The following is a 12,261-nucleotide window of genomic DNA, read 5'->3' as shown; positions in this document are numbered from 1 at the left end:
TCTCTCTCTTTGTGCAGGAATGGCACCATTGTGAGCTAGACCCATGCAAAGAAAACTGCCTGCCAGGCACAGCCAGACTCAGAAAGTAAATATCTTTTGCAGGAGAGAAGTTCCAGTTCAGCAATAATGTGCTGTTACTACAGCGGGGAGAGGGGACCACAGGACTTGTGTTAACTTCAGCAATATGCTAAACCACTCAGGCAGCAAGGAAAAGTCAGGGAAGGGTGAGGCCCTTAACGCAATGGCCTCTCATGGGCAGTGCAGCTCTGTACGATGAAGTCTTCAGTGACTTCTTTCCTTTGGCATGGAGGAGATAGCACACGTACAAGACTCCCTTAACATCGAGAGTTCACACTAATTGAGAGTTAATGCATATACTGTATTTTCTCTGATTCACTCCAGCTTCTCTTAAGTGAGGCCCTTCTCTCTAAAAAGTCCATTTGGCGCAGACGCTCCATTGCAGATGCTTAGGCCCTGGATTACAATGAGCAGCAGAGGCTGTCAGCAGGGGCTTTCCATTGGATTATCTGGAGTGTAACTTAGATGGCTTGTGTTTCCATTGATAATTAAACTACTAGTTCCATTATAAGTTTAAAGGCAAAAAGGTATTGAGACAGGATCACCCATGGAGACAATGAGGGTCTTGCTGCCTTCAGTTCCAAGGAGACAAATCACTGGTTAAACCATGTGCACAGACATCTGTGAAGATGAGCCTGGAACAGCCCCATATTGTCTGTTGTCACAGGCGTTGGCTGTTTGCTGGTTGCTGGATGGAGGACTGATCATGTGCATTCCATGATCCACCCCTGTTGAAAGGTATTGCCTCTCTCCAAAAGCCCCATTGGAAGGGGAAGAACAGAGTAAAGTGCTTTGAGGGGTGGTCAGTTTCTCTGGGCTTGCTGCCAGCCTAGGGGAAGCAGGGAAATTGTATCCATACAGGTTGTAAGGGTTGTGAAGGGAGAAGGCATTGTAGGAGCTCTGCTGCATGTGGCCACCACCAAACATATGTGAAGAAGAAGAGGTGGAGGCAGGGTTGCCTGCTTGCATGACATATTGAAACTGAGAGGCTGGGAATGATCCCAGCTGGCCACCAAAGGCCTCCATCTTACCATTGTTAGGCAGAGAGGAAGGAGTAGGCATTCCTGAGATCAAGGATGGAGTCCTCTGAGGCATGAAGGTTTCTGAGGGCTGAGTGGCAGAAGCAGTGCCACTTTGGAGTCGGTTGTACCCACTGTCACTTAGCCCTGGGTAGCTCTGTAAGGCAGCCATGTTGCTTCTGGCACATGGGGGATAATCGGACAGGTTGAGATTGCACAGCTGGCTCTCCCGGCAGCCAACATTGAAAGTGTTGGGGGCCAAGTGAAAGGTTGGAGGGGAACAGGATGGAGAGAGGAGATGAGAGGAGGCAGAGGGTGATGGGGTCCCGGTGCTGGAGGTTGTTGGGGAGGTGCCTGTGCTGCCCCCTGAAAAACAAAACACAAAAGAGATTTTAAAAGGTTTCACAGCACATATGCAAAACAAGACGGTCCCCTTACAAACCAGCTTCTTTTAGTAAACAAACATGTAAGGCAAAATGGCCACCGTAAAAACTAGCCTCTACTAGCTTGCACCTTAGTTTCACAAATGAAATTGCTTGCTCCTTCTTTTGTTATTATTTGATTTTTAAACAGGTTTTCTTCCCTTCTACAATAGGAAAGAGAAGCAAAGAACCTTACAGCAAACTCCAGATCAGTGAAAACAGCTGCGGGGAAACCCAACTCCATCTGTCAAGAGTTCTGCATTTTACAGGGATATTAATCTAGTGTGTTCTTATTTAAAGTCTTGTCTCACTCTCTACTGGTTTCCAGGAAGACCACCTATTCAGCAGTCTGTACTGCACTGCTACACACGTGCTTTATCATCAGCACTGTAGGCCTGTGGCAGGAAGTGGCTGAGAGCATGTAGGATTTTTACAGCATTCCATGATTTTCTGTGATGGCTCATTGTGGAGTCAATAGTACTGATTTAAGCCACAGGATAAGTTACACTAAAAATGGACACTGGTTACAAGCTACAGTGTGTTCTGCACAGCAGATGAATGACATGTTTGAATAAGGTTCTTCCATCATCTGCTTCAACTTTAAAATGGTACTGGATTGCATGCCCCTCATTTACTATTAATGATTATTATAATTTCTTTTATGGTATTAACTATCCTGCATAATAAGCATGTGCCTGGTGCCATACAGCGAAATAGAATACCTTTCCCCTTTGAGCTGATAATATGAAGAAGCTGAAAACACAATAATATGAGAAGAGAACATACCAGGAAGGGATGTGGGAAAGTGGATGAACAATGACAGAGGCATGGCTTTGGGGAGTGCAATTTTCCACTGAGCACAGACTGTAGAAGATATTTTCTTTCAAATGCTTCTTTTTATGTGTTGCATATTTCTTTATTTGCAGGGTTTGCATGGAAGAGCTTTGCAGAAGAAGTATAGGGAAGCCAGAGGAGTGATATGGTTAGAGGTGTGATGGGACCAGAGCAGAGGGAGAGGAAGATGATTGTAGAAGCTGAATTTTGATCAGGCTGGAAGGGACCAGAGAAGAGGCAGGGGCATTAGAGAACAGGAAGAAACAGTAGTCAAGGTGAGAGCTGACCAAGGTAAGGAGAAGGATTTTGGCAGTGAGTTTCATAAGGAAAGGACAGATTCTGAGGTACTGTCATGGGAAAAAATAAGAGGAGTTGGAGACTGCCTGGACATGGTATAAAAATGAGAGAGGATTGAGGCTGGGCACCTGGATGATGAGGATAGTGTAGCTATTGTCAGTGATTGAAAGACAAGTTCTGTTTTCACCATGTTGAGTCTGAGTGGTGGGACATTGATGATGCTACGTTAGAAAGCGATTGAATATTTGAGATGAAACTGAGTGGGGGAGGTCAGAAGGAGACATGTTTTTGTTTTCACATCTATTTGGAATGAGAACCAGAAATGGTGAAATACAAGAAGAAAGGCTGGTCCTGTCAAGACAGCAAAGGAGGTTCTGGAAATCATGAAGTAAAACCTATTCTCATGAGATCTGCAGCCTAGTTCTGCAAACTCAGCCTGGATAGCTCTGATAAACATCCAAACTTTTGGGTGATTATCAGAACTAAACTACAATTCTGAATCATTCTAATGTCTTCTCATCTGAAAATTTCTACCTCACTCTGAGTAAACTGCAGAAAAAAACTGTCCTCAAATATTCATTCAAATTCAAAAGTAAATTTTGATTCAACAACATTTAAGGACCTTCACTTTCCAGGAACATTCAAGTATTCAAGCTTTCCTAGCATGTGTACTCATGAAAAGCACATTTGAGCTTGACTGTTCAGAGCTTCACTGTAAGTGAATTCAGAATTTTGTATTTGGTTGTAAAATTTGCAGTTCTTTGTCTGTTTGTTAGTTAAACAAGTCACTCAGTTAGGGAACAGATGCAATACCATGTGATATGTAATGAACCAACACAGCAAAAATGTCAAAATGCGATGATCTGAAATGAACTTTTTGTGAACAATCTGCAGGCCATTAATTATATGATGACAGCATTTGGGAATAAATATGAACAACAAATAATTTCTGTGAATTTTGTGAGAATGTTGAGATCCGTTTGTAGTAAAATTTGTTGAATAAATTATTTATTGTGACTAATTCACTGACCTCTTCTTCTTACACTACGATGAACCTGAGAAAATGGTGTAGAAAAGCAGCATAAACTACTGGCTGCGATATATGCTAGGCTTGAAATGCTTGTTCAGGAAATTGGGATAGAATCTTATCCACAGTAGACATTCCACTTCCTCAAAGCAAGGATGCAAAGATCTATATTAGTGGTATTACAAAATGTAATAATTATATTGTACACCTAACATTGCCCGTAAACAGGCATTAAAGTGATTCCGCCCCAAGTCATCCCCATCCACTGACCAGCAGTGAAAATCCAGTAATTAAGACAAAGCCAACCTAAAAAGGTATTTTGCTCTAGGCCCTAAAAATGGCCAGGATCTGATGGACACAACAATGGAAGCAATTCCAGACCTGACGACAGCTCACCTCAGGCGTTCAACCCTAAGCATGGAACACAAGAGTTTTCTGGCAAGTCCCAACTCCTGAAGAAGGCATGAGGCTGAAGTAATCACCTGAGTAGTGAGGTGCCAGGTGATTTATAGAGGATAACCATTGCCTTTATTTGCCATCTGAAGCAGGATGGAAGACAACATAGGGCATGGAGTACAGGAGTCATGTATTCATATCAGCTTGCCCTGCTTAAAAGACAAGCAGCGGCATTCTGCACTAGCTGAAGTTTCTGAGCTGTCCTCTAGGGTAGCACTCAATAACCCGTACCAGCCAGATACGGTTAGTATTTTCCTAGAGTTGACATTTGTAGTGTCTGGTTCTTGGAAAAATGGTTAATTCCCACTTTAGAAAGCACTGAGTCCAGCAAGTGCACACCCATCAAACTAAGGCCTTGCAAAAGGCTGTGTGGACATTTTATTTCATTTTAAATGAGGCATAGTTCGGTTTAGCTTAAATCGGGAGGGATAGCTCAGTGGTTTGAGCATTGGCCTGCTAAACCCAGGGTTGTGAGTTCAATCCTTGAGGGGGCCACTTGGGGATCTGGGGCAAAATCAGTACTTGGTCCTGCTAGTGAAGGCAGGGGGCTGGACTCGATGACCTTTCAAGGTCCCTTCCAGTTCTAGGAGATGGGATATCTCCATTAATTTCAATTTAAATCAATTAAAAATAGGTTTAAATTAAACCAAAATAAGTCATTTTTAAACTGAAATAAGAATGTCCACACAGGGATTTGCATCAGTTTTAACTAATCCAGTTTAACTAAACTGGTGCACATTTGTGTATAGACAAGGCCTTAATCACACTTGACCTAAGCCTTAAGATTTGGCAGGCCAATTCTTTTAACACATTTTCTCTTCTAACAACTCCACTCACTTTTCAGAAGTTCCTCATGCCAAGACACCTGGTTTACACTGAAATACATGTTTAAACAATTTTTTGCACTGGTTTCACTGAACTGGTTTAAAATGACACCTTTAGGGCTTGTTTACATGGGCAGGTAATGCTCACTACAGGATTGAGATTTCTAAAGTGCACTGATGTGTTGCACACTAATTGGTCCATGTAGACCCTGCTAGTGCACACTGCAAATTCCCTAAGGTGCTTTAAAGTAGCACTGTTTGAAACGGCACTATGTTGAAGTGCACTTGGAAAATTTTAGTGCATACCAGCAGGGTCTACACGGACTAATTAATGCACAACATGTTATGCTCATTTCCCCATCATGTAGATAAACCATTAGTCAAACTGGTGCAAATCTGCATGTCAATAAGCCCTTAGGATAAAATTTTCAAAGACACTTGAGTGACTTAGCAGCCTAATTCCCAGCTTCAAAGGTGACACAGGTGTAGGAGCTAGGCAAAAGAATGCATTTCTCAGGGCACTGACACTATTCGTGAATTCAGGTTGAATTCAAAATATAGTTTTGGCTGGAAAAATTTCATTTTTTCCCCCTTGAAAAGTCAAAACAGTTCATTTCAACCATTTGGAGCTCATTTCAAAGTGGAGGGGTTTTTTTCTTCAAAATTTAGCTATATGTATTTTTTTTTTAAAAGGTGAACCTCCCTCCTGAAAATTCCATGAAGTCTCTCCACCCCCCCACCCCGAAATTCTTTTCTGATCTAAAAACACCCTGAAAAAACAAAATGAAAACAAATTTTGTTTTGTTTCAGTTTAATTTTGTTTCTGCAGGGTTTTGATACAAAAAAAAGTTTTGGGGTTTTGTTTTGGTTTTTCATTTTGGCAACAAAAGAAAACAAAAAAGTCCGTTTTGGTTAGAAACAAACTGAGTTTTTGTTTTTTTGTTTTCATTTTCCCCCCCAGATTTTTTGGTTCAGACCCTGAACCAGAAAAACAATTATTTGCTCAGCTTGACTTAGGAGCTTTCAGTGACACTTAGGCTCCAAGCTGCCTAAGTCCTTTTTGAAAATGGGTTTGGTGCCAGATTTTTAAAGGTATTTAGGCACCTAAAGATGTAGATATGAGCCTAATGGGATTTTGAAAAGCTCCTATTTGCCTAAGTCCCATTGAAATCACACTAGATGCTTTTCAAAATTTTACCCTTTTAGTTGTGACATTCATTAGATGACTACATGCATACAGGGAACGGATGTGTTGAGTAAGAAAATATAATTCCCTTTCCCCCCTCCACACACAGGCGCATACATGTGCACGCACGCACACACACACACACACACACACACACACACACACACACACACACTTTTGATTAAAAATGGCTCAAGAGATCTTATTTCAACTTTCCAAACCACTTTGCCTTTGCACAGAGAACACGAATGAAAATGATAACCCAAAGGTGAACATTTCAGGAGGTTATGAGTAAGTGAGGGCTTATGCAAACTTATGTAACTTTAACCATACTGGTCACTCCTGAGTGGTTGCTATTAAAAGAGTACCATAGTTAATACTTATTCTGCATACCCTCCACTGTTCAAAAGCCTTGCTGACAAGTAAGGTTTTTTGTTTTAGCCATCCATTTATGGAGTATAATCATGTATAATACAGGACTCCTGCATTAATCAAACCCCAGTGGAGGTCCTGAAGCTAGTAGTTTAATATATGACAGATTTTCACTTGCTGTAACCGAAACTATATACTGTGCATAAAAGGTGCTCTCCTCCCTTTCTGTTGTCCTTCCAAACTTTGCATTACAAATATGACTGACAAGCAACAGACTTCTCCCTCGCATGCCCTCTCTATATCTCTATCTGCTTTGCCTAATTTTCAAGAACTCAATTGCACAGAAATCTAAAAATGGCAGAAAGCTGGGAAGAAGAGAGACACCAGAGAGTTCTTCACCACATTACCCCTGCAACCTCTCAGATTAGTTTAGTTTCTTCTTTCTGCCTGCACTACCTCTCCGTCAGTGGAGATGTTCAGAAACTACATAGCTTTGATGCCTCTTTCTAGGCGTCTCAATTCCAGCAGGTGCAGTGCTATGTGACCTTCCAATGGAAAAGAAGTCCGGAGTGTTCACAAAAAAGCAATGCCCTTGGCTTAGCAGTTCCATCCAGGCTGTCATTCCTGTGCTGATTATCCTCACAATACTGAGTATTGAATTTGTGAGTCATTGGAATCCAATCCCACATTTCCTGCAAAAGTCAATGGAATTTTCCACCCGTGGGTATCAGCAAGCTAAGAATGGAAGCAATACAAATTGCTTCCCAGATCTGCAATGTGCTAGACTCCATCCTGTTTCTTTCTTGGTTCTGGGAACTACATCTTCCCCCTTCATGGGGTGATGAGACCAATCTATTTCTCCATAAAGATTTGCTCCATATGAACATAACTGCTTGTTTCCTCACTACAATTTTTGGCCAATCATTGAATTATCAATTCACGGCAAGATCTTCAAAAGGATAGAGATGAGGCTGAAAGGCTGTTTGCATAGTTGTTGAATTGGCAGAGAAACAGCCAGGATTTCTAAGAAGCTCTTTTCAGTCTCACTTATGATTCTATGAAAAGGTCCACAGAAGGGTAACAAAGATGGTTACAGGGATGGATTTAGGAGGAGAAGGGACTTATTAGAGGACACACACACAAAGAATTAGACATTGAGACATTCAGAGTTAGAAGGGTATAATGAAAGCCGAGCTGTCACTTCTTTTAAGATGCCTCCAAGTCTGAGAATCTGTAGATATATTAGTAAATTTAGAACCAGGTACAATAATACTTTCCATTTCTATAGCATTTCTGAAGGGTCACCCTATAGTTCACCTTGACCAAACGACATGTTAAAGCAACAACTTACCCTGTTTACACCAGGATTTTAAAATGTGCTAGCGATCAGATGTTAAGACCAAGACCAAAAAGGAGCTAAGAACCCACAGTGCCAGGCTCCCAGTCCTGCATGCTAATCACTAGGCCATGCTTTCTTAAAGGAAAAGAGACAATAACACCCATACGGATAGTCTGTCACACAATGGCGTGTGCCCATCATGACAGCCACAGGATTTTCCTGTACTGCATCCACACTCACTCAACCAGATGCTCATTGCAGCTCATTGTCAGCCTTCGGCATCGCCAGCAATAATGTAGTAAATAGATCTGTTTCCTAGACCGTACATCACCTACAGAAATTCGTTACAGATACAGACCTATTAATCTGATTCATCGCTGTGGGATCCACAGTGAGCTTCCAGGACACCCTAGAGGAGAAACTGTCTAGCATCAAGAATAGTGCATTGACCACTACAACAATCAGTTGGACACAATCATTGATATACTAGCCACAAAATGGCCACTGCCCCAATGATGTATATCAAACAAAGTATGGATGCAAAATAATGAATACTTGTGGCACCCTTCTGCGTTGGATATCGAAATATGCAAGGAAATCCTGCAATTTTGCTGCTAAGATTAATCAAATCTGAGATAGTCTCCTCAGCACCAAAGAAACCAAACGGAGACAACGACCAGTGGCCCTTCCACCATTCTTGATAGAGTTCGGTCCAGTCCAGCAGAGGTCCTGGAAACTCTAGGCCAGTACATGCTAAGCAGATCCCTGCCCCCAGGCCTACTGCTACGCAAGATTTTTGAATTGTGGGGGGGAAATATAGTAATACTATCTCAAGCCCAACACAGAGACCAAGCTCCACTTATACTGAAATAAAATGCCATTCACAGTAGCTTGTGCAATTCTTCATAATATGACTATCCCTTTTCTCCCTTGTGTGAGTTGATTACCAGTGAAATTGATAACATTTAAATTCTGTAATAAGGCTTCAGAGTTAACACCAGCAGTTCACCTGGACACTCTGGTCAACTCAGGAGCCTCTGGTAATTTTATGGAGGGGGATGTGGCTAAGGCCCACGGGATCCCTGCAGTGTGTAAGAATTCTCTGTATCTGGCGGAAACCATTTATGGGTTGCTCCTAGCCTTGGTGCTGGTCATTCACCAGACCACCCATTAGCAGTAATTACTCTTCTGGGGCACTGGGACCCTCTTCGGTTCGGGTTGATTCAGGGCCCGCCACTCTCCGGTCATCCTGGGAATGCCCTGGCTTGTTGCCCATGACCTCCCACAAACGACAGCCTCCAATGGTCTGCTGCACCCTTGCACTTTTTACTAGTGCAAGCTCACCCCAGTGGAGCAAAACTATGGCTCAAATCAGCCTTTGAGGAATGGCAGCATCTCCTGGAGGGTGCCAGATTCCCATCCATGTCCTCACCGACTACAAGAACCTTGAATTTCTGAAGATGGTTCAGCACCTAAATCAGCGCTGGTCCTGCTTCTTCACACGAATCAACTCCATGGTGACCTACCGCCCAAAGACCAGGAATGGGAAGGCAGATGCATTATCACAAAAGGCTGACAAAGTTGGCGCATTTTATACTATGTTGCGGTCTCCCCACTGCCCAGGAAACAGTCCATCTGTTGGAAGACAGCATCTTTCACCTTCATGGACTGCCCACAAGTGCAATATCTCACCAAGGGTCCCAGTTCGTTTCCTGCTTTTGCCAGGAATTTTTGCATCTATTTGCTTACCATCCCTATCATATCAATGGCCAGGCAGAGAGAGTGATACCTATGCTGCTTCCTCAATTACAACCAGGACAATTGGCTGGCACTCATTCCCCAGGCAGAATTTGCCTACAAGTCCATGCATGCCATCACCCACCAGACCCCTTTCTTCACAAATGCCCACTGTTGCTGACCTCACTGCACACATCCACCAAGTACACCAAGAACTCAGGCACTGGTTAGCACAGACTAACACAGCATACACGCGCCCACTGACACTGTCAGCTGACCCCTAACCTCAAGGTCAGGGATAAGCTTTGGCAATCTGTCCAAAACCCTTGCTCCCACCTATTCATCTGAAAATTGGACCTCACATACTTAGGGACCTTTTGCAATCATGGAACAACTTAACCTGGTAGCCTTTCAATGGCAGCTGTAAGAATCCCTCAAGGTCTACCTTGTGTTCTCTCTACTGAAACCTTTCACTGAGAATCTCTTCCCATAATGCACTACTCCTCCCCCTCTGCCGATAACCAAACAGGACGAAGAGGAATACGTGGGCCAGCAGATTCTAGAATCCCACCAAGCCTGGGGAAGACTCCAATATCTGATTGACTTGGAGGGATATTGCGTTTGTGGGAAACCATCCATGCCCCAGACCGCCTGAGCACCTTCCACCAGACCTACCCCAAGAAACACGGCCCAAGGTCTCCTGGGAGTACTGTCAGGCACCAGACCAGCTAGGAGCAGCTGCTGGCCTTCTCCCTGACTAACTGCACTGCTAGGCAACCAATGAGCCCAGCTGCACTGCCTTAGAACTCTCAGAGTGGCCACAGCCCCTGACTGGCTGCTGGTGTAGCAGTCCTGCTTATAAGCCTGGCCCCCACAGCCAGTCAGTGGCTGCTCATCACACACCACACCTGCAGCTGTGCTTGCCCTTCCTCCAGCCCTTGTTCCAGTCTTTGCTCCAGCCCCTGCTCCCCTCTGGCTTTGACCCCCAACTCTGCCTCTGATTTATGACCCTGGATGACCCTCAGGTTCTGGCATTCAGCTTCCATCTCTCCGGTACTTATCCATGGCTCTGCTTCTCGCTTACCACTCTGGTTTACCATCTCCAGCTCTGGCATTTGGCCTCTGCCCCTCCAGTACTGACCCTCAGCTCATTTCCTGGACTCCACCCACCCTGGACCCAGCAGGCCAAACTCTCACCTTCACTACTAGGCCTGATCGCCTACAGCCTGGTCAGCAATAGTATTGCACTGCCCTACACTGGTTACATTTAAGTTGCATATGGAAGGTTATCTTAACTTTTAATTATGGAATTATAGATTCTGGATCACCAAACTGCAGCCTCCCCAAAAAGCAACAGTTTGTCAAGCTACCAGAAGGTGGCCCAGTTTGTCCTCATTTAAAGGAAGCAATGCTGGCCATATGAAGTATACAATAGTCTGACTCACACTTAGGAAACCAGCACTTCATTCCAATAACTCTGCCAACAATTGCCCTGTTTCTAACATCTCTTTCTAGGGCAAACTAGTCAAGATGACAATAGAGACCAAACCCTAACATCTGACCACTGCAATTATCCTAGACCACACACAGTTGCTTTTCAGACCAGAGACAACACCATGATAGCTGTTGTGACACTTGTTAAAAAAATTATGGCAATGGACAGGTGGTAAATATCCAAGCTTAAACATCCATGGATCTCTCAGCTGCCTTTGACTTCATCAGCTATGTTCTCATGGGAGAAACTCTTTTTGTGATCTCAGACAAATCCCAAAGAGACTTGACAGGCAATTGCTCTTCTTCCCCCCGCAGCCCTTGTATGTGGAGTCCTGCAGGGTTCAATCTCATTTACTTTTTAGCACAAACACCCACACCTGCATACACATTCACTCACAATCTTTATTTCAGCAAATGTGGTTACCGCATTGACCCAGGGTTACCAGGGCCCGATAGAAATAAGCACATGCATAAACAGTATTGCAGGGGTTCTCAACATTTTTCTTTCTGAGGCCCCTCCAGGATACTATAAAAACTCCACGGCCCACGTGTGCCACAATAATTGGTTTTCTGAGTATAAAAGCCAGGGCCAGCATTAGGGGGTAGCAACCAGGGCAACTGCCTGGGGCCCCACGCCACAGGGGCCCCATGCCACATGAAGCTACATTGCTCAGGCTTCAGCTTCAGCCCCAGGTGACATGGCTCAGGGCCCTGGGCTTCAGACCCATGTGTTGGGGCTTCAGCTTTCTACCCTGGGCCCCGGCAAGTCTAATGCTGGCCCTGCTTGGCCTTCTTGTGGCCCCCTAGGGGGCCCTGGGCCCCTAGTTGAGAATCACGGCAGTATTGAATAGCAAGTGGCTCAAACTCAGCCTAGGTAAAACCAAGGTGATGCCTATCAGAAGAGAGGAACCCATGGAGAAAGACTAGCTAGAAAATCAGCAGCACCCTCAATTCATGGCTTCTCTCTTTCAACTGTCAAGGTACCATGCAGCCTCAGGTTTTGGACTCATCTCTGTTTCTGGAACTACAGTCTTATTCCATTTTGCCAGTAAAATAGCCAGATTGTGTCTTCTTCTTGGCTGAGGACCACTTTGTCAGCTCTAAGTTACACTGCTACAATGCACTCTACCTTGGACTGACTGTGAGGGCTACACTGAAATGCCAGTTTGCACAAGA

General features: G+C 44.0%; 1 protein-coding gene across 1 annotated transcript in view; it reads right to left on the bottom strand.

The window, feature by feature from the left end:
* Window positions 1-678: 678 nt before the first annotated feature.
* Window positions 679-12,261, bottom strand: part of TBX15 (T-box transcription factor 15) — a 139,855-nt gene continuing 128,272 nt past the window's right edge. Inside the window, exon 8 of the mRNA XM_065417459.1 lies at window positions 679-1,463. Within this exon, the coding sequence (XP_065273531.1) occupies window positions 679-1,463 (785 nt within the window). The remainder of the gene's footprint in view (window positions 1,464-12,261) is intronic.

Source organism: Emys orbicularis, chromosome 1, assembly GCF_028017835.1.
Source record: "Emys orbicularis isolate rEmyOrb1 chromosome 1, rEmyOrb1.hap1, whole genome shotgun sequence".
Classification (NCBI taxonomy): domain Eukaryota; kingdom Metazoa; phylum Chordata; order Testudines; family Emydidae; genus Emys; species Emys orbicularis.
This window is presented reverse-complemented; position numbering and strand designations above follow the sequence as displayed.